At 48.5% G+C, this 23,122-nt stretch overlaps 1 protein-coding gene across 1 annotated transcript in view; it reads right to left on the bottom strand.

The window, feature by feature from the left end:
• Positions 1 to 14,203: 14,203 nt before the first annotated feature.
• CNGB1 (cyclic nucleotide gated channel subunit beta 1) overlaps positions 14,204 to 23,122 on the bottom strand; it is a 46,665-nt gene continuing 37,746 nt past the window's right edge. The window contains exons 29-32 of the mRNA XM_087827419.1: positions 22,343 to 22,461; positions 21,925 to 22,071; positions 16,702 to 16,918; positions 14,204 to 14,446 (exon numbers count right to left, since the gene is read on the bottom strand). Of these exons, the coding sequence (XP_087683545.1) occupies positions 14,204 to 14,446; positions 16,702 to 16,918; positions 21,925 to 22,071; positions 22,343 to 22,461 (726 nt within the window). The remainder of the gene's footprint in view (positions 14,447 to 16,701; positions 16,919 to 21,924; positions 22,072 to 22,342; positions 22,462 to 23,122) is intronic.

Genomic DNA, 23,122 nt, shown 5'->3' with positions numbered 1-23,122 from the left:
TATTTAAACTAAAACAAAAAAATAGTTCACTCATTTCTCCCATCCCCCACTTAGCATAATGTCCTTGAGGTCCATCCATGTTATGGTCCAACTGTGCACTGAGGTTTTCATTTTAATTTCCCCGATGACTAATGAAGTTGACCATCTTTTCATATGTCTAAAAGGCCAGTTTTCCTGTGTGTTTTGTTTTGGTCTCTACGTTTCACTTAGAGGCTTCGTGTTAGATTGTTCTTGACTTTCTGTTCAGATGTGAGGATGAAGCACTACAAAGTCAGCTGGAAACCGTAAGTGTGGGTAGAGCTTGTGTTTAGAGAACTCCCTGCAGGGTGATGGAGTGGGGACCCAGGCCTTTCATGGGAGAGGGGAAGGGGCCTCCATTGTCAGTTTTATTAGGTCTTTTCTCTTGAGCTGGTCAATTTGCCAGAAATGAAGAGTCCCGTCTCCTGCCTAGGTTGGGTATAATCCTGGCTGCCGTTTACTTTCTATTGTTCACTGATCCACCAGCATGCCAGTTTGTTTCCCCCCCCTCCCTTAGCGAATTTAAATGAAAACACCTCATTGAATTCTCAAAACCAATTTAATTCCACGTGTATCAAGACAGATGCATGCACAGAAAATATCCTATGATGTATTCTTTGGGTTTATGACAAAAGGAAGTAAACAAAAAGACACTTTGAGACTTTGCATTCTTAGTGTCTTAAAATAAAATATAGAGGACCATATCCACCTGCCTATTTCAGGAAAGTCTTAAACCGTTTCTATTCTGGAGGAGACAGAGTTGGATTTCCTTAAAGCTGGCTGCCCTACCACTTTCCGCTGTGGTGAGCAGCAAAGATAGTCTTAAAGGCCGGATCCCAAAGAGGAAAGAAAGCCCTCCCAGAAATGTGTATGCTAAAAACACTTCTTTTCCACACACCAAAAATAGATAGTTTACTAATGTATATTCTCTGCTTAGTTTCCCCGTTTCCACTTCCAAATTTAAGAAAAGGCTGCATTCCTCCCCTCCCCCCACCCGCAGTTTGGTTAGAGCAGTTCAAGTGGCATGAATGACTTCAGCTGGGAGTAAAAAGGGTGTTAAAGATACTAATTTCAACTGTTTTCAGAAACTCCACCAGGGGGCTCAGTCATTCCTGCTGAGCTGCCACAGACCCCGAGATTATGTTGTTTACATTGACCTTAGAAACTTCCCGAAGGGAAGCACCATTCTCCACCCCCCCACCCCCACTGCAAACAACCCCCCCCAAGACAGTTACACTGGGGAGGGCAACTGTGTAGGTAACTAAAAACTCTGAACTATCGGTTTCATTTCAAAACACATTGCCTGTAGAAACAAGAAAACATTAAAACAAGGGTGACAGATGAACATCTCTTTTTTTCATTTTTAGGGTGATTTTTACTAGATAATTGTCTATTGCTGTGTAAAAAAGTACCGCAAAACTTAGCTGCTTAAAACAATAAATATATATTATCTCACAATTTCTGAAGGTCAGGAATTGGAGTAGCTTAGCTGGATGGTTCTGGCTCAGGGTCTTCATGAGTTTGCAAGATGTCATCTGGGGCTGCAGTCATCTGAAAGCTTGACTGGGGCTTGAGGCTGAACTTCACATGGCTGTTGGCTGGAAACAATAGTTCCTCGTGGAAGCTAACTTCCCCCAGAGCAAGCAGTCAGCAGCTACAGGAAGGAAATTACATCAAGGCAGAGTAAAATTTAGAAAACCAAACTGCGCATTCAAATGAAATTATCTTATATTTTTTTCACTCAGCACCCCTATCAATCTCCTATTCCCTTTAATTCTATCTCTATGAAATTTTGGATCATTAATTTGCTGATCTCATAAATTGAAGGGGGTTGACCAGGGCAAGCGACGGATCTGAATGTTCTCAAGGAAACATGGCAGGTGGGCCAAGCAGCTGGCACTTTCCCAGCAGACACTCGTGACAGTGGTATTGAGGGGCAGGAGGGCAGACGGGTGCTGTGTGACCAAAATAACCTTCCCCTACAGGTAAAATATTTTCAAGCTCCAGGAGCAGGAGGACTAGTCTGTAAAGTGTATAGAGCATCAAAGAGAGGATGAGTTTCTGGGTGCAAAACTGGGCAGGGTGGGCTCACTCGCAGCAGCCTGGGCCTGGGAGCCCCTTTGTTCCTTAGATGGTGGCTCCTTCCCATCCTTCAGGTCTCAGCTCAAATGTCACCTTCTCAGAGAGGCCTCCCTTAACTTCCTCATCAAAACTAAGTACTTGCCCGGCCGGCGTGGCTCAGTGGTCGAGTGTCAGCCCCTGAACCAGGAGATGGCGGTTCGATTCCGGGTCAGGGCACATGCCCCAGTTTCAGGCTCAATCCCCAGTAGGGGGTGTGCAGCAGCCGATCAATGACTCTCCCTCATCATGGATGTTTCTCTCTCTCTCCCTCTCCCTTCCTCACTCTGAAATCAATAAAAACATATTTAAAGAACAAATAAAAAACCCTAAGTACTTATTTAATACACGCACCAATACAGAAACAGGGCCCACCGGCTGAGCTGCGGTTTCCTGCGCTGAGCCCCATGACTAGCTGGCACAGAGCAGGGCCCTGGAGGGGCAGGGGGAGCCAGGAGGCAGCTGAGCCAAACTTTCCTGGCAGCGGAGAACCCCGGAGGACTGGATACAAAATACTAAAACTGCCTGGCGCATGCTAAGCTCTCAATAAATAGAAGCTTTTATATCTCTTGAAGAAAACCCCAAACTTGGAAATCAATGCAGACAAAACAAAGAAATTATCATGTGTTTAAAACATTGAAAAGGGCTTCTTTTTACCCGGGACTTTGCTGTACCTCTTTGCACTCAGTCCCTGGACACATCTGCAGTACAACTCAGTTCGCAGAACTTTTCATTTGGGATGTCAGTGGACGTGAAGAGCAACCATACACGTAATTAGTGCTTGAGTGAGGCAAGGAAAACAGGATGGCTCTGGACTTGGAAATTCTTAAAACGACAAGGTCCTCAGGGGGAAGTGGCAGCTCAGAGGAGTCCCCCTCAACAGCCCCCCAAGTTCTGCTCTTCCAGCTCTGAGGAAAGGCCCCGCGCCACACCCAGCAGGCCACCCCAGGCTGGTTTCGGTGACAGGGTCCAGGAGCGAGAAATGATGTCCTCAGTCATCATCGGTGGAGGGGCCAGAAGCAGAGGGCTCTGGGAGACCAAGAATTTGGACAATTGGAAGGAAAACATCAGTGACATGTTCCAAAGAGGAAGGGGATGGGGAAGGTGCCAAGGAGAGGCCTGTTTCTTCTTAATCCTAAGGAGTCAGTGCCGAGGGCCGGGCCTGGGGAGGTGGGCTGGAGATCACGTGAGTGGTGGCGGGGTGGGGGCCTCTATTGGGAGATTTTATCTACTGCAACTTGTAATGCCATCAAATTACACTTTAAAAACAATTTCAAAGATGCTATCCAAGTAATGAGTACATTTAATTAAAACGTCATTTTTTTCAATGCTTTATAAGCGATTCAAGCACTGGAACTGTAACAACCCTCTGAGGACACTGGTTACAGTCCCAACCACTGTTTTTCAAAGAGAAGCCTGTTGCTTCCACTCCCGAAATCTCTCACCCGCTTGCCTTCCTCTCGGGTCCCCACAGCACCACCCCCACCTGGCACTGCTCTGTGCCTCCAGCCTCCAGCCCGAGCCTTCCTCGCCTGGGAGCCTCCACGCAGCCACCAGGGTGCTGTTTCTGAAAAGCCATCTGGCTGCCCCATTCTCTGAGAAATAGCACTTCTTCCTGGGCTGTCCCAGGGCCTTCAGAACAAAGGGCAAATTCTTAAGGGTAACACCTCTGTGAGACCTTCACAGTCTGCTCCCTTCTTCCAGATTGCCAGCCACTCCTTTGCCCTGTTTCTCACCCTGCCAGACCCCACGTCCTTTACCCTCTAATGCTATCTCACCGAAATCTCCCCTTTAAATGCCTCCTGCAGCTGGTTTCGAATTCCTCCAAGTGACCTGCATGTCCTATAATCAATCACCTCTATTGCGGCATCTTTGATTTAGGGTGTGATTTTTTTTTTTCATTTCTTTATTTCCTAAGAAAATGTGAGTTCCTAAGGCCCTTGCTTCCTTTGTTTTTGTTTTTTTATTTTCAGTGTCTAGCACAGTGCAAAGCAAAAAGTCCATATTTAATAACTGTTTGGATGGATGGATGGATGGATGGATGGATGGATGGATGGATGGGTGGATGGATGGATGGATGGAAGGGACCCTGCTGCTGCTAGAGAGTTCTTTCTGCAAAGCAAATCTGACTGCCACACTTGGAGCTGTGTTCCTTCCTGGGCTCCTTCTCACATGATGGGGTTACGCTGGGAGCTATTAACGAAGAAGATGAAAGAAGAAAAGAGTTGGAGGGGGAGGAGGAGAAGGAGCTGGAGAGGGGAGGGGAAAGTTCTATGGGATTCTAACAAATTACTTAATTGCACTGAGCCTGCTTCCTCATTTGTAAAACAAACGTGCTTGCTCAGCTGAGCTTTGCAGGGACCTTCAGGTTCCCAAATTCCTGAGCCTCTGGCAGCTATAAACCGAGTCTTGGCGCCATCTGGTGGCCAACAGGCAGAGCAGCAGTGGGGGGACTGGGGCGGTGAACAGGGAAAAGCCGGAGCTCAAACCTAGCAGGAGGCGCGGGAATTAGCTCAAAGGGAAGTTACACCAAGAGCCTAACTCCAGTGACTTTGAATCCTTTGCCCTCGTTATTAAACAGCTACTGAACCCCAGGGCATGCAGGAAGCAGCCAGTGAGGACGCCTGGAACGTGGAAAGCAAGCAGCAGCTCCTGAGGTCTGCGGCCCCCCTGTTCTCTGATCAATTTTCCGCTTGTTACCCTAATTAAATCGTTTCCTCCGGAGGAAATGCACCCTTGAAGGACCTGTGGCATAGAAATCTAATAATCCAACAAAAAAACACAGATTAAGTATTTAATTAAGGGTACATGTGTATTTTTCAAATTCCTTTTTTAAAACCTTCATCAGAGCGTGATAAGAAACGTTAAAAATCCACACAATTAACATGATGGCAAATTTTAAGGATGATGCAGAGAGAAACAGCAAAGCAGTCACAAAACACTCGCGTCTAGATAAGTTTCGTTAAAACTAACCTAAAATTTTTATTAACCTGATATTTGATTTCTATTAAAAAAATTTTTTTTAATATATCTTTATTGATTTCAGAGAGAGGAAAGGAAAGGGAGAGAGAGATAGAATCGTCAATGATGAGAGAGTCATTGATCAAGTCCGCAACCCGGCCATGTGCCCTGACCAGGAATCGAACCCCGATCGCCTGGATCCCAGGTCGATGCTCAACCACTGAGCCACGCCTGGCCAGGCTGATTTCTAAATTACTTTCTAATTGCCCAAAATAAGAATGAGCCCTCCAAATGAACAAATTTTTTAAAAAATTTTTTTTCATTGAACATTTACTGAAGGGGAATGGCACTGAGGTTTTGCCATAACCTGATCCCAAGGGCCATGCTCCTGAGGCCACTCTCTGGGCAAAGGGTAGGTACTAAATAGTCACTTAAGTAAATAAAACCTGTAAATAGGGAAAGGAGGCAAATCAGACCTACATATACACCATCGATGAAGGGAGATGTCATTGTAGTGCTTAATTCATTAGCCAACAATAGTGACCTGCATGGAGCACGTGGCTATATAAACCGGTTCTTACACAGCATACCTCCTTGGGGTCCCACAGGACCCCCGTAACTGTTTATCAGCTGAGGCCTTACATATGCAATCACCATTCCTGCGCGACCCCAGAAACACACAGAGCACAGCACTGAAACCGGGCCACTTCCCTGCGGGGACCGTATTTTCCAAACCAAATATTAGGCCACTTGTCTTGACAGGAATATGCACACAGAGACAAAGGGGACACCGAGGCTATCTGTATGTGTCGCCTCCAGATCCTCTCTGTCATGGGAAATGTATAATCTAGACGTGGTTGGAAAACAGCGGAGACTGCAGAAGGCAAACCAAATCAGCCCGTTTAAAGCTGGAATCAGAGCCCGGGGGAGCCCTGGAGGAAGGGGTGAGCCTCGGGGCGAAGGCGTTTCAGGCGTTAACAACCTTTAAGAATGTAGCCAGTTATGGGTGACAGACTCGAGAGGCAGGTCTGGGCCTGGTTTTTATACTTTACCTGCCAGGAGCGTCTGCCTCGACCTGTTAGCTTACTAGATGCACCTCTTTTATCCCGATACAGCTACATAAAGGGGGATATATCCTATCCAGATCAGCTCTATTTTATCTGACAAATTCAAAAAGAGTTGCAAACAGAGTTGAAAAACAAACATTCTTAAATTAAGTTCACTGGGGTGACACTGGTTAAGAAGATCATGTGGGTTTCCAGTGTACATTTCCACGATACGTGATCTGTATGTATATTGCATTGTGCGCCCACCACCCAAATCAAATCATCTTCCATCACCGTACCTTTGGCCTCCTTTTATTTATTGAACAAACTTTAAATAAATAAAAATTTTAAATTCTAATCAAGCTTCTATCAGTAACCAGAGCACTTGGGGAGAAGGTCCATTAGCCCAGCGCAAAGTCATCAGCTTCGTAATAAAAGCCAAGCCAGGAAAACACCTGCAATTAATTTCATGGCGATTTAAAATGTATTAGGTTATTGTGAAAAATTACCTTCTGGGTTGGCACCCATTGAAATGTAAATGTGTTCGTATTCTCCAAACCCCAACCACTCCACCGCCTTTTTTTTTGTCCTGAAATTCCATTTGGAAATTCTGTGTATCCATAGGTGTCACCATCATTACCTCTGTTTTGTTGATAAGTATGCCCTGCTTAGAGGTTCTCATAAGAGTTATTTTTCCTGTAATGAATTCTCAGCCAATGAAGCCTGTCTTTTCAGCTTGCTGGACGGAAATGTCCCTTGATTAATGGACCTGTCAACTCGATGAGCTGATATGACACAGCAAAGGCTCAGCTGAAAAAATGCCACTTCTTATCCGGGTTGTCCAACCACCTACCCGGTGTACCTAGTATTTCATTCTGGGTTTTTGCTTCATAACGAGAAAAGTTACATTAAAGCAGATCATTGAATTATTTAATTCAACAGGAATCATTTCTTTTGTTCAGATAATGTGTTTCACAGGTGGAATTTTTTTTTTCCTAATTTTTTTTTACTCTGTCAGCTGAACTCCTCAACCATCGAAATCAATGTATAGATCAATATAAACAACATTAATTTTTTTCTAGATTCTGCCTTGAGATAAAAGCCTTGCAAGAAGAGAGTTGTTTGAGAGGGGGAAAAATAAAATCCTTAAATGAAAAGATTTTGCTTTAGTAAGTCAAAGACATAGGATCCGTTCAAAGTTAGGGCTGGATGCTAAGACAGTCAATTGTTCTGCTGCCGAATGCCATTTCACTAGAACCCAAGTGCTCCAGTTATAAATGCACCGAATTAGGACCTACTCCAAGCTTCTAGATAGACAATATTCTTTTTTTTAAATTATTTTTTAGAGAGAAAGTCTGTGATTGAACAGACATCATTCTTTGTTTCAGTTCATTGTTTCCAGGGCCATTACTCATATCAGGAAGAATCCCCCCAGATCACACCTGAATCATACAAAGTTTCAAATCTGAGTCATACGAAGTTTCTAATCTCTTTTTCTAGTCGTCAAAATGTCAAAATTTTCTTCTCTCTAGTAGTCATGTAATGTTTCTCAGGGATAATTTGAAAAAGGATCTACCGACATTCTCAGCTCTATCCTTTCAGGTAAACTTAGATTCTGACAGAAGGCAAAGTATTATTTTGGGGGACCAATTTTTGTGGCCCATGCTCCTTCCTGGCAGCTTCTTTCCCTATGGGTGCTACTCGTTACAAATCTTCCAAAAATCATCCAATATGTTATCCGCCACGGAGTTGAGGTCAATCTGATTTTAAAACAGTTTACTTATGTTAGGCTTATATATGGGTGTTTACAGTATTACCTGAATTATTCTTTTCCTCCTGTCTGGAAACACTTCAAGTTCTTTCTTCCCTTTTTTCAAGGAGTAGAGCACTTTTGGTTTCAGAAATCTGGAAATGTGAAAAGTGGGTTCATCAGCATTCTGCATGCACATTTTTATGGAGACTGACTATGGGGAACACAGTGTTCCTGGATTTCTCAGGGTTCCAGGGGAAAGTCCAGCCTCCTGCCACTCTGCAGGGACTGTTATAATTAGATCTGTGGCCATTTGTCTAGTGAACAAAGCTCCTCTGATCTCCGAAGAGCGCCAAATGGCTGCAGCTGGGCCCAGGCCTCTAGGTGAGGCCCCAAGGAGTCAGAGGACTCCAACACTATCTCCCTGGGTACTGACATCAAAGGGGGTGAAGTCCCAGAACTTGGAGGCCCTACTAGGCGGTAATAGCAGAGCCACCTGCGGGTGTCTAGCTCCAGGAGAGATTATTTACATACCAAAGGGTGGGAGGTAGGTGTCAGGCCCATTAGGTTCCCACGCAGAGTCCTTCAGGAAGGGAGGGGCATAGCTACCTCCTTCCTTTTTAGAAGCAGACATTTGGTCCTTGGGGAAGGCCCGGGGGATGTGCGGGTGGGGTGATGTACTTATTTTTTACGTTAAGGTAATTAATAAGAAATCTGTCTCTGACGCAGAACGCCTCGTGTGTGCATCCAAGATAAAGTTAATAACAATGAATATTAAAAAACAGACACCAACACACAGACTGGGTGGGTCCTTTCTCTCCCCTCCACCAATCATGACGGGCTCTGGAGTAGGAGGCATCCAATCCAGAGCCTCTCCAGGCCGGGGAGTGCTGGAATGCCTCAGGGCCAAGGTCAGCAAGCAGGCTGCCACCCCAGCCCAGGAGAGGTGCCAGATAAAATACAAGACACCCATTTTAATGCGAATTTTGGATAAATAACAAATAATTTTTAGCATAAGTATATCCCAAATAGTGAACAGGCCATACTTATGCTTAACCAGAAAATCCCTCCATTCGTTATTTATCTGAAATCAAGGCTTCCCGTATTTTTATTTGCTAAATCGGGCACTCGACTATGGTGACCAGTGAAGGCCCCTTGCAGATGACACCTCATGCCCGTTGAAAGAATAAAATAAAAAGGGCACTCAGACCTCCTTTCTTTTCATTTCTGAAGGATGTTGGAGGAGATCCTACGCAGGATACTGAATTCAGGAAATATTGACATCCACAATGGTTATGAGTCATGGACCGAATGTGTCCCCCCGCCTCTCACATTCATACGTTAAAGCCTAACATAACTCCCAGTGTGGCTGTATTGGAAATGAGGCCTCCAAGGAAATAATTAAGGTTAAATGAGGTTATAAGGGTGGGGCCCAGATCCAATCGGATTAGTGACCTCATAAGAAGACCAGAGTACATGAGCACAGAAAGGCCTTGTGAGGAATAGAGAGAAGGAGCCATCAGCAAGCCAAGAAGAGCCCTCACCAGAAGCTGAACCTGTCATCCTGGGCTTTCTAGCTTCCAGAACTGGGAGAAAATAAATGTCTGTTGTTTCAGCCACCTAGTCTGTGGTGTTTTGTTATGGCAGCCCCAGCAAACTAAGACAATGTGGTCACAATTAGGTTATCAAGCATCCACTGAATCTTAAAACAACCCTTAAGCCCCTGCCGGGTGGCTCAGTTGGTTGGAGCCTCAGCCTGAACATCCAAAAGGCTTTGGGTTCAGCTCCTGGTCAGGGCACATGCCTAGGTTCCAGGTTCAGTCCCCAGCCTGGGGTGCATGGGAGGCAACCAATCAATGTTTCTCTCTCTCCCCCCCCCCTTCTTTCTCTAAAATCAATAAATATACCCTCGGGTAAGAATTGTAAAAAAATAACTGTTAAGATGGGATTGTATTATTCCTTCCAGCTAAAAGATGGAACTCCTGAGGCCCAGAAAGCAACTGGAACAGTGCTTGGCACATAGAAAGAACCTTTAAAAATATTTATGAAATGAATGAAAGTTACCCAGCTGAGGTTACACTGAGGCCTGTGGAGGGGGGTCTTTTCTCACCTCCTTTCTGCCGCTGGCCGAGGTGCCGAGTCCCCGGGGATGAATTGCCTGTCTCGGTTTGGATGTCTTCATCTCTAGTTTCGGTCTAATAATTCCCTTCCTGACCATCTCACAGCCGCGTGGTGGGTGAGACTAACTGAAAGGGGAAGCTCTCTGGAAACCAAAGCGCCGGTCACCTGTGTGTGCTCTTAGCACTTAATGGTGAAAGACAGGAGCGAGGGGCGCATCCCTTCAAGCGCTCCTCAGTGAGGGGTCTGTCCCAGGAACTCGGCCGAGGTGGCCCTCTCCGGACAGGGCGGGGGCTGGGAAGAGCCCGCTGGAAGGGAGGCTCGACGTGAGCTAAACCGCTCTCTCCCAGTCAGCTTGCTGTCCACGGAAAAGTATTTGAACTTGATCTTGGTCAAAACAGCCTCCTCCCTCCTCTGGTCCCTCCTCCCAGGATCTCCTCCTGGTGTTTGAATTTAGAAACCACAAGTGCCTGTGCCAGACCGAAATCACACCCAGAATGGGCGGCCTAGATCTTGAATTTTAAATAACGAGGAAACTCCCCAGAGTACCTTTGTCTGTGTCGGCGACGCTTCTGTCATCATGAGCAGCAGAAACCAACTCGGGCTGACTTAAGCCGAAGGTGGATTTTTTTCGAATATACGAGGGGGCTCGTGGAATTAGGGAAAAGCAGAAGACTAGACCAGATCGCACAGGAAGGACGGGAACACAGGGAGGTTGGGACCGGGTCAGAGGCCATCCCTGGACACAAGGAGGCCTGGGGAAGTGAGTGTCGGGCACAAGGGAACAGAAGAGCAGTGACTGGCTTCCACCGGGGCCTCATTCGGGGGCTGGGCCTGCGGCTGCCCCAAATCAGGGTTTCGTAAGCCAGGAAGACGGAGCGGTGGCCCTCAGCACCCGGTGCCCAGCAAAGAGGCCACCTGGATGGGAAAGTCGCGGACAGAGAGCCGATGGGCCTAGCTGGAGTCACCGTGTTTGAGTCACGGTGCACACTGAAAGGGAACGTTTCCCAAGGAAGCAGGATCCTGTGGCTGGAAGACGGGAGGTGGGGCTGAGTGTGAGAGACTCAGCTCTGCCTCCCTCTCCCACTGGCCTTTGCAGATGGCAGGTGCCATTCCAGGGGGGCGGTATCATTCACGGGGCCCAGTGCAAATAAAAATGCAGGACCCTGTTGTTCAAAAACTATCGAGAATTTAAAGGTGGTGACAGCAGAGCATTCAGCAAGCACGGGCCCCTCCGGAGCACAGGGCCACGTGCCACTGCGCAGGCCACGGGCCCATGAAGCCCACCCTGGCCTTGCCCAGAGCAGAGTGACTGTCCCAGGACAATAAGTCTCAGTGAAGTTGTCTTAGGGGCTTTGTTTTTGTATGAAATTGGATTAAATGCATTCGTGGATAGTGGGGAAAGCCGTGATCTGTATTGTTATAATTAACATGTGTCTAGGCCTTAGTACTAACTCTCAGTAAAAGAGCAGAGAAAGAGGCGATCAGCCTTTCCATGCACATAACCCAGAGAAGACAGAGTTCTGGGGGGGCTGGGGGATGGAAGTCACTTCCATCCTCATGCCCATTCAGACTGGTGACACCAGTCTATTATCTGATTGTCACAGTGGGCCTGTGAGGTGCACTGTATTACCACCATCTTATAGATGAGGTCGTTGGGGCTCAGAGAGGTTCAAGGTTATCCATGCAGCTTGGTCAAGCTGGGGTTGGAAGCCAGGCAGCCTGAACCGTGCTCGCGGCAGTCTGCGCCATTAAGTCTAATGGGGCTGGGGAAATGAGAAACAGTTGGCTTGGTGAGACCAGGAGGTGAGGCCAGATATAAAGGGGCTGGGTTTTTTTTTCAGCGGGTGGGGTTGTTGGTCTTTGAATCCAGGGCCCAGGGAGGTTTGATGAGGTATGTCGCAGGGATATCACTCAGCCACAGGAATGCAGGCTGGATGGCAGCCCCAAAGACGTCAACGGTGGATGAGCCAGGGGGCCTGAGCCAGGGAATAAATGTGATTTTTCTCACAAAGGTGTCTGTCATACATGACCAGTTTCTCAAACGAATCCACAAGCCAGGAACATCTGTTTAAATACTTTTAATTGAAATGCATTGTAATCGGATGAAAGCCAGGGTGTAAAAGGCAGTGTGCACATTTGCTAAGAAAACAGATGAAAATATTCCAGGTAGCTGAGCACATTTTGATAATGAAATTTTAAACAGCTTCTTGGTTTTAATGTTATTTTAAATGTTTATGTAGCTTTAAAAAATAGCTTGCTCTTCATTTTCTACCAAAATGCGGAACATGCTGAGACATTTTAAACAAGTAGAGATTCAACAGACATAAATGAAGGTCCTGGTTCAGCTCCGAATTACAGCATTTCTGAGCTGGCCCACCCATCCCTTGTGATCAGCCCGTCCGATTCTATTTGGGAAAGAATGCCAGCCTCAAATTCAAGGTATCTAACCTCCAGGTTCTGTGAAACTGTCAAGTTTAATGAGATAGCTCAGTGAAATTAAGACACTGTTCATCTCATCTCAAAATCAATTTTCTGTCCGGGACAATTCTTGGGAACCTCAAAAATCTCTCGCTTTATATAATAAGCAGTATACAGTCAAGGGGTGAGATCTAAAAGAATAAATACGTTCACGTTTTTAAAAATCCTTACAAAATAGGATCTCGCAGGGAGGGGGCCCTCGGAACATTTTGCCATCTACTGACGGGCAATACGCCTACTTTATTGATATGTCTGAAGTACTTGCAGTAGTATGTTAGCATTTGTGGGGGGGAAAGGAACGGAACGAGATGAATTTCTACATTTCCTCATGAAAGCGTCAAGGATCTCTATAAGAAACTCATTACAATAACGGTTGCTTCCAGGAAGGGGGCCTGGGAGGTTGGGCGCCAGGGCGAAGAGGGAGAATTTTTACTGGGTATCCTTTCATGCCCATGTAAATGTTACTACTTATTGAAATAAATTAACCCAAGCTTTTTTTAAAGGGCAAAACAATGTCACTCATCGTTCTATTTACTGTGATGACCACTCAGATCATGGGATATGTCATCAACTAGATAAATCTGTTCATTACCCTGGGATTTGGAAATGCTCAGACTGGCCTAAAAATGTTTAATTTTTTCATACGGGAAATGAAAGTTCTGCTTTTCGGTTGATGGATAAATGTGGGCCTTGGCAAGCCCTCAAAGGCCCTTTCAGCAGTTCACAATGTTCCAGTAATTTTACATAACATGGGCATTACCTACTGAAAATCCAGCCTTCTGTGTTCACTGCGGCCGGTGGGGACAGTGGCCCAGGACTAGCTTCTGATTTTCATCACCACTCGCCCAAGAACCATTCAGTATGCAAATCAAATCCTCTCAATAAACAGCCGCTGGCTGAATCACACACATATACTTTTTTTTTTAATCATAAAAGCAACATGAGGAGATCTGGAGAGACTTCGGGAAATTCAGTGTTATCGGTTGGGAGACTTCACCTTCCAGGACCCATTCGAGTTGCTGCCATCATCTCTCAGCAAGGACATCAAAAGCAAGTAGGAGGTTAATCCCTGCTGACGAGAGTTGGGGGGCTGGCCGAGGGGACATCAGAAACGCTCACAGCCCCTGGCCGTAAGTCCACTCCCGTTTTATCTGTCCTGAGATGCTGGCGTGGACGGGGGCTGACTATAGTCTGGGGGAGATAAGTGCTCAGTCCCCTGGGCACCGGGCTCCTAACGTGACTGCCCAGCAGACAGACAGCATCTGACACGGGTGACAGGGGCCTGACGCCAAGTGAGTCAAAGGGACGGTACAGCTGCCTGACTTTCTGCTGGACATTTCCTGTCCTTGAAATGTGAGGGACAGATTCCTGAAGGGAAACCCCAACATTTAAAACCCTTGGCACCTCCAACAAAGCGGCCATGGTGTTAGAGCCCCTTCCTATCCTCTGCCTGTGAACTTTCCAAATAGAAAACATTTTGTTCTTAAAAATAATAGTCAAGGGAGGTAGGGTTCTCAAGGGATGGTGGGAACTTGAGGACACTAGGAAATTTGGTGACGTCAAGACCGGCCCCAGGAGAAGCTGAAGGGGAGCAGGAATGTCGGCCAGCAGTTAGCTGAGACCATTGAGGTCACCACTGTGGACCAGCGTCTTGGCTGCTGGGCAGGCGCTCGGCTCAGGGTGGGGGTAGGAGGAGAGGGGCGCGGGCACCTCACTCTGCCTCTTTCCTCTCCTCGGGGATCTCCACCGACAGGATCTGTTCTCCAGGGTCTACACCCGGGCTCATGTGGATCCGCACCATGTGCTCCTCTGGACCAGCGGCCTCCTTCTCGGCGCGCCCTGGGGAGGCAGGTGGCTGAGAGCCTGGAGCCGGGGGGTCCCGGGGTTCCGGGGGTGCAGGCTGGTCAGGGGCAGCAGAGCCCTCCTCTCCCACGGCGTCTTCCGAGCTCTTGGCCTGGAATCCCAAAAGGGTTACCGGTGAGGCCGAGAACGTCCAAGGGATCTTGGACACCCCCCATTCCCCGTGTCAGACCCCAAGGAAGAGGAGATGGAGGCTCAGCGGGTGCAATCTAATGGGGGGCTTGGCGGAGCTGCCTCGGGGTTATTTGCAGACAATATGTTCTGGGGGACGTTTCCGGGTGGACAGTCCCGGCTGGATTTAGTGGCGGTCCTGGGGAGACAGCCGAGGTCTCTGCTGAGCCTCAGGGCTGAGCCCTCCCTGCCCACCCAGTTCCTGGGCTGCGCGCTCCGGGAGACGGGACAACCTCCAGGCGGACAAGAAGTCTGGGGAGGGCCACAGCAGCTGCAGCCCCACCACCTTTCTGGAAGGTCTGAAAGGGTGAGATCCCCAGGGGCCACTGGCCTTAGGCCGGGCTGAGCCCCATGTTTGGGGACTTGGTGGGTACCTCCAGCTTCCAGCCCGCGGGTTCCCCATGGATGCTGGCCACGGGCTGTGTATCAGTAGGGAATTGGTTGAAAACCCATGTGTTTGTGGGTACCCATGGCCCCTCCTGCCCTGTTGGACCCCATCTCTGCATGGAAGGTCACTGGGGAGGGAGCGGCCCCCAGACAAGGAGGCCCGGGGGTCCACGGATGTCCACGTCCCACTTGAAACAGTGGTGGTGAGTTAGTGAGAGCAGTCAGCATGCTTGCGAGGGATGGACACCCCTGAAGTTTGCTTGAATCATAAGGTATTGAAGGAAGGGGAGTTGGGGGTGGGGAACAAGATGCTCCTAGAACCCAGGGCCTCCTGGGAACTTGCCACTCTCTCTGTCCCAGTGTTTCTGGGTGTTTGTTAACCTGTTCCACCCTCCCCTGTCCACTCAAAACTCTTGACAATGCACTTCCAAGGCAGGATGCCCAGGTGGTGCCCACCGTGGGACTTCCTGACGCATCCTGCTATGAATGGAACCAGAAGGATCATAGAAAGGTTAGTCCAGGGCTTCATGACCTAAATGCTTTTATAAAAGGTATCCTGCTTTATCTCTGACACATCCATGTGGCAACCACGAGGAATCAGGGTCTCAGAAGGTTTGAGGACTTACACGGGGCACAGAGCTAGGGGTGACAGAGTTGGGATTTGGACCTGTGTCTTTGGATGGCTACCTAAGAGCTCCTTGCACTCGGCCATCCTGCCCTGGTTCTGAGTTGTAAGGAAAATGCCTTCAATTGGAACATTCATGCAAATTTTTTCCACATCTCCAAGCTGCCTCGGTGAAGAATTAACACGAGGAGCCCATTTCAGATAAAGCCTGTCCCTGTCCTGAAAATAGAGCTCACGCCTCAGACTCCTGCTGTCACACAGCTTCTGATGGGTTCCCTGGACTCTGACACCAGCCTGGATCGAGCCTGAGTTCACTGGGCAACTCCAAATTGTCTTATGTGGACTGCTGCCCCTCCCTGCCACCGAGCTCCTGCCTGACCCCACCCCCCTTTCCCGGCAGCCTCCCTCAAGGACAGTAATGAGCAGCCATAATTAATGCAATCACTCTAATTGGCATGCTGGGCATTAGTCACAGAAAGCAGTCCCAGAACTAATTTTAAAATTCCCTTTAGATTTATGGGGGCGGGGGCCCCTGGCACCGTGCCTGTCGGTTGCCTTTCCAAATCTTTTAAATTGTCAGACACAACATGAACTATGAGAGCATCACTTTTATCTGAGGGGGGACATTCCCTGCCCACACCAGGACCTCCCTTTGGGAAACCCACTCCACCCCCTCAGCACAGGGAGGGGCATGTGAGCCAGGCCTCTGCAGAGCATCCTACTGAATGGCTTGGGAAGTGACATGTGATCCACTTCTGTCCAATCACAGTGAGCCCTGGGGTTTTTGCTGGAATTACTGGGAAAGAAGTGCTTTCTTTCTGTTGGGGTTGCTAAACCAGGAGGGAGTAATCCTAGAGTTCTTGTGGCCAGTCTGGGAATGGAGTCAGCCCTGAGAAAAGCAGAGATGATAGACCTCATCCTATTGGCATCATTTGAGCTTTGGGATTCAGCCTTGCCTGAACTTTTAAACTACTCCATAAAATCCATTTTATCAAGTTAATATGAGCTTACACTGTCATTTGCAACCAAACAAGCCCTGACAGATAGAAAGAAAGGAAAGAATTCCCTAAAATTAAATGTGTGGTCCGCTCTCTGAGGTCCCCAGGCCTTCCTTCTTCCTGGCACATAGATGAAATGGATGGGTGCCTGGTTCCCAGCCGCATTACCTGTTCTAGCAACTGTTGCTGTTTCGCAGCCGCCTCCAGCGCAGCCAGCTCTTTGAGCCGAGCCCTGAGGTGGGCCAGCTTGCCGCCTTTTGCCCCCTGGACACCCATCTTTCCTGCAGCAGCCAGGGCAGCGTTGAAGAGCTTGGGGGTGCCGGCCCGGGGAGGAAGGATGAGCACGCTCTTCTCCTTGGGCTTGTTGTTATTTTTCAGCATGCGCCTGAAAGAAAGCAGCGTCCGCTGATTCAGAGCATGCTCTGGGGAAGAAGAGAGGCTCGTCTGGATAGCGCCCTCTGAGTTGGGCTCGTGTGATGGAGGTTGTTAGGTGAACCACCTCTGAGTGCATTTTCTGAGCCAAGCACAACATCTCACTAAGAGATCAGAACAACCAATGTGGGTCTTATCGTCTGCACCTTATAGATTGTTGTTTCACTTTATAGAGGAAATGGAGGCTCAGAGAGGTTGAGTAACTTTTCTGAGGTCACACAGGAAATCATGAAGGGTACTTCAGGATATGGAATCAGAAATAAGATGCCCACATGAAAAAGGACCCGAAGCCTTCTGCCTCTCTTTCTTTTGCTTCACTGTCATTTCCCCATCAGCACCATGGCCAGTCAGCACTTGCTGTGTCAGGCCCTGTGCTCAGTCCTCTCCAGGCACTCTTTGGTGGCCTCTGCAATCCCCCAGCCTACTGTTCACGCTTCGGTGTGATCCTCTCCCCTTGAGGGTGAGTGGCCCATGCGACTTACTTTTAACCAACAGAATACAGCATGGGTGATCAAATGTCACATCTGTGAACACGGGATTGCAATCTCTGTCTTGCAAGGACAAGTCTTTCTGGCCTTGACGAAGCAAGTGGCCCCATGGGGGCAGGTGATCTGGGAAGAACCTGAGGGCAGCCGTGGCCAACGAGGTAGGAACTGAGGCCCCCAGTCCTACAACCACAAGAACTCAATTCTGCCAACAACCATGTGACCTTGGAAGTAGGTCCTTTCCCACTTGAACTTGAGATGAAGCCCAGCTCTGGCCAGCGTCTTGATTACAGCCTTGTGCTGGGCCTGTCCCAGCTGTCCCCAGACTTCTGACCCATAGAAACTCTAAAAATAATAGTAAATATGTGTACTTTCAAGCTACTGAATTTGTGGTCATATATATTGCTATGCAGCGATAGATAACTGACAACACAGGTAGGTCCTATTATTTCCCCTCATTTCAAATGAGAATATGGAAGTCCAGAGGGGGTGAGTAACTTTTTGCCACACAGCTAGGGAGTGGCAGAGCTGGAATTCAGACCCATGCCTCTGACCCCAGCACGCCAGACCTTAATGATCACAAAGCAACATTACAATCATGCTCTTCTTGGATGCTGACAACACTCCTGTAACATGTAAAGGGCTGGGATTATTGTACCTGTGAGGGTTGGGGAAACTGAGGCTTAGAATGGGGGAGGACCCAAAGTTGCTAGCAAGTGACAGAGACAGAATAACAACCCAGACTAAATGCAAGATATCACCCAGCTTCTCTGAAGGATGACAGAATTTTCCATCTGACAGAGCCCCAGCCTTGTATAAAGAATTCTTCACGCCACACATTTGTGATAAGTGGTTTGGCTCAAGAACAAATGAATTTCGCCTGCAATCTAGCAGAGCCAAGACTGCTAATTGGCGAATTCATTCATCAGGCTCCCAGCAAAACTTGTTTGTTTAAAAATGAGGCCGTCGCTGGCTGTTTATCTAATCAGAGGCAGTGGATTTAAATTGTGCATATTGATATTAATTGCCCGAGACTTGCATTTTCTAGCTGGGGCTCCCCCAGGAGAACACAAGCATGATAATTCATCAGAGGCCCCTTCTGTGCCCGGCACTGTCACCCATGCTATTTGAGTCCATAATTCATCGTGCACCAGTCTGCAGGAAGGCTCAGCGTGACACTCAAATGACACAGAAGAACCATCTATAGGACCTTTGCTGATTGCTGGTGGCTGGTTCTGTTTTGAAACGTTGAGAGCACTTCTGGGACTTTTCCAGATTAAGGAAACCGAGCCTCATTTTCAGATGACATGCATTTCACTGCCATCAGCATCGATTATTGACCCCTGAAGGAAGTGGCATGCAAGAGATGTTTTTGCCCCATTTTTTTGGAGGGGCCAAGTCAAAGAGCGCCTCACTTCTTTGGGGCCTCAGGTCTCCCATACAGTGGGGAGATTAGACAGAATCCCACATGTGACTCTCACGAACTCAGACATCCCCAGGCCCTGTGTTCTCAGGCCACTTCTCTCTCTCTTTTGATGGGCAGGGCTCCTAGGTGACCCCTGGGTCCCTCCTCAAGTTTGTTGTCCAGAGAACCAGAATCAGCGCCTCTTCCTTCCTCCGGCTGCCCCACCGCAGGCAGGTGAGGAGTGGGGCCTCTGCAGGATCTGGCTGATCTGGCAGACCTTCACCTAACTGAGCCAGAGCAGTGGCTTTCCTGAGCAGCAGCGGGGAGGGAGGGAAAGAAAGGGAGGGCCCTGGAGCCAGTTCTCAGACATAAACAGTCAATTCCCATTATTTGGGTAAGTTCTGCAAAGTCCCTGCAAACACTGAATTAGTGACTACTGAACCGTCGCTGCTGGGGGACGTCGGATTAGGTCTCTGCGTGCCTCTCAGCACAGCATTTTCATTAGCCAATCGATACATAGCCTGTCTTGTGTGTGTGCGCGTGTGTGTGTTTCTCTTTAAAGACATCTCATTTAATGTATTGCTGATCCATTAACAATGACCCCAGGGACAGCAGCTCTATCACTCGGGCCAGAACGAAGGGCCTGAACAAAGGCACATCCCAGCCTTCTTTTTTTTTTTTTAAATCCTCACCTGAGGATATATTTCCATTGATTTTTTGAGAGAGAGTGGGAGAGGGGAAGGGGGAGAGACAGAAACATCGACGTGAGAGAGACACATTGGTCGGTTGCTTCCTGAATGCACGCCAACCAGGGCTAGGGACTGAACCTGCAACCGAGGTGCGTGCCCTTGACCGGGAATTGAATGCTGCAGGACACTCCGGTCCACTGGACGACGCTCTACCCACTGAGCCAAGCCGGCCAGGGCCATCCCAGCCTTCTTGCCCTTAGGAACCCGAGCCAGACTTCAGTACCACACTTGGGGGCCCTTTTAAGTAGCAAAATCACCAAAACTTCTTACAAAAATATAAAAACCGTGGCACATAACAGACCACCAAAGAAGACACCTGTTTACAGTAGGAGCTGGAACAAGAAGGCAGAGCGTCCCCTCGCTCCAGCTCAGCTTGGAACTCGCACTCCGGGCGACTCAAACTTCTCACCGCTCTGCGTGTGCCTGCGAATGCGCACAGATGCTCTGGTGTGCTGATTTGGGGTGTAAATAAATCTTAGCGAGGCGTGAATTGCAAATACAGGACCAGTGAATAATGAGTGTCGACCATATTCCTCGGTCCCCAGGGAGAGGAGAGGGAAGTGGGCAATTTTGTGGGGAAAGTTCAGGTCGACTGGGCCCAGTGCCTTTGAAAGGGCCCAGGGCCTTCTCTGAGAGCAGCTGGGGAAGGTGGGTTACAGGGCAGCTTCCTTCCCCTTGTGTGTATTATGCTTTAATATCTACACTATATCCACTTGCCTGGGAGCTGCCAAGGGGCCCTGTGAAAAGCTGTCACAATACGTCACCCTCTGTATAAAACCCTGCATACCTCCTGCCTCCCTCGGAGTTCATCGGGAGGCTTCGCCTAGAGGCCCCACCCAGGCTCAGCCCCTCGGCTCCTTCCAGCCCCTCCAAGCTCTGCTCCTTTCCTGCTGGTCTGCACACACGCTGAGCCTGCGCCTCCTTGGGGCCTTGGCACATGTTGTTTCCTCTGCCTGGCACGCTCTTCCTTGCAGACAGTGCCCCAGCTCAATCCTTTAGTCGGGTGCAGGTCTCAGTTGAAATGCCACCTCCTCAGAATGGCTTTTACTTCCCAACTGATCTCAAATAGCTTCCTTCATCAACTTGTCCCCTCATGTGGCTCTGTGTGTTCACAGAGCCCTTATCCCCAGCTGACACATCACATAATCATCCATTTCTCCATTGTTGGTCTCCCTGACTAGAATGGCAGCTTTGTTTGGTCCCTGCTGTGTCCTCAAGACCCCGAACTATGTACTCAATCAATAATTGTGCCGTACGAATAGATGTTGGTCTCTGTGCCCTTTATTTATGGTGTTATTTCAAAAACTTAAGTGGAAAGCAAGAATATGTGATAAAAGGCAACGGAGGGCAGAAACCAGATGTGTGAATTAAAAAGCATCCAATGGAAAAATTATGGAGGAAATTTAATGGATAAAGAGGAACAATTATTATTAATATTTTTATTGAGCTCTCCCACAGGCCAGGCATCCGTTGGACACTCACACACAGTATTGTATTTATGGTTAGCCTTAGTTTACAGGGGAGAAGACTGAGACCAGAAAAGTTAAGTAACTTTCCCAAGGTCACACAGCCAGTACCACACAAGGGCAAGATTTGAGCTCTATCAGCCTCCTGAGCCTACTGTGGGTTTTCTACATTACCAGTGGCCTCCATCACTCAATTTAAAACCCGATCTTAAGCAAACCCAGTTTGAAAGCAAAAATACGCTTTTCTAAGAAATTACCTACTCCCCAGCAATTCACAATACAGATGTACAGGTTCTTCATTGAAGCACTATTTCTATTACAAAATACTGAAAATAGCCTGAATGCTCCTCACAGGAATGGTTTGCAACTATCAGCAGGAATGAGCACACCGATTATGGGCTGACGGTGAACACTTTTCAGGGTTTGAGGTCATGTGCAAAAAAGCAAAGTGCAAAAGAGAACCTACGCTAGGCCACCTTCTGCGCAAGACAGAAACGGAGATCAGAAAACACAGATCTGCCTAGTTTTGCTAAAGGAAACACACGAAGCCACTACAGTTATGTAAGAGAAAGTCTTAGTCCTTCAGGAATGCACACTAGAGTATATATGAGCTTTGTTAAATAAATTGATTAAAATGTTGCCCAGCTGGCGTGGCTCGGTGGTTGAGCATCAACCTAGGATCCAGGGGATCATGGTTCAATTCCTGGTCCAGCACATGCCCGGGGTTGTGGGCTCGATCCCCAGTCAGGGGCGTGCAGGAGGCAGCGGATCAATGACTCTCATCATTGCTGTTTCTCTCTCTCTCTCCCTTCCTCTCTCTGAAATCAATAAAAACATATATTTTTTAAACGTACCTGGCCTTCTTCCGGAGTAACTTCTGAGACTCGGGGTAATGCACCAAAATTTCATTCAGGTCCTTCTTGTCCAGGATGAAGAGGTTGGTGAACCCGTGGGCCGCCACGTTGGCCGTGCGCCGATTCCCGCCCCCAGCAGCCAGCAAGCTGGGGTGAGACAGGAGGCAGGTGAGTCCTCCGGAGGCTGTGGTTCTGATCGCACTGAAGTCTCCATTTCCACCCGTGCGTGAGCACAGTAGCCGCACGCAGGTGAGGGCATGTCACCTGCATATGTCAGCAGGTGCCAGGGCTGCATCCACAGCAGCTCCCTCAGCCCCACCAAGGGCCCTTGAGGATGAGGTCTCACCCGCTGGGCCATCCCCCTGCCCTTCCACAGCCCTTGCCCAGGTCCCCTCCCTTCACCCCACACCCCTATGACCTTATTTCTCCAAATACAGATCCAGCTTTCAGTGTCACCAGCACGGACTTCCCATCAGGGCCACCCAAGACCTGCACCTGCCCCGCCTGGATGATGTACATCTCCCGGCCTATCTCTCCCTGAAACAGAGAAAGGGAAAGTCCCTCTGTCGTCGTCAAAAGCAACCCCAGAAGCAGCACGATGGGGCCCAGAGGCTGGAGGCACAGTGTGGGGGAATCTGCCCTGGGGTCCAGCCCGGCCACCAATTTTGTGGGGCCTCAATGTCTCCATCTGTAGAATGGGGAGAGTGCCCCCCCCCCCCCCCGCTTAGCCTGCATAATTGACAGGATTACGGTAGGTGGTGAATGGGGTGATGGAAAATGCTAGATGGAATGGGGCAGGTGAATTTCCTCTGCAAATTCCTGGTTTTACACAGCAATGAGGGCTCAGGGGCCTGGATAGTCTCGCAGTGCTTCAGACAATAAACTGATATCTATGCCCAGCTCATATCATGTGGAGCTCCGGGAGCATCTGCTAACTGAAACAGGAATGACAACAGTAAAAATGTCCAGCCACTGTTCTAAGGGCTTTATGTGTTTGAGCCTGTAGTCTGTGGGGCATGCTTGAATCCCAAAGAGTGGGAGTAGAAGGCCCCTAGACACTGTCTAGCCCTGGGACTCAAACCCAAATGTTTTCCAGGATCAGGTGGGTGGTGTGGGGCAGTGGGGAGTGGTGGGGCCTGCGGCATCAGGAGAGAGGACAATGTCTCCCTTGAGGGGCATCCCCTTCTCCATCCCAGCC

The sequence above is a fragment of the Miniopterus natalensis genome, chromosome 18 (genome assembly GCF_054644295.1).
Source record: "Miniopterus natalensis isolate mMinNat1 chromosome 18, mMinNat1.hap1, whole genome shotgun sequence".
Classification (NCBI taxonomy): domain Eukaryota; kingdom Metazoa; phylum Chordata; class Mammalia; order Chiroptera; family Miniopteridae; genus Miniopterus; species Miniopterus natalensis.
The sequence above is the reverse complement of the archived record's forward strand: the minus strand, read 5'-3'. Positions and strand labels throughout refer to the sequence as shown.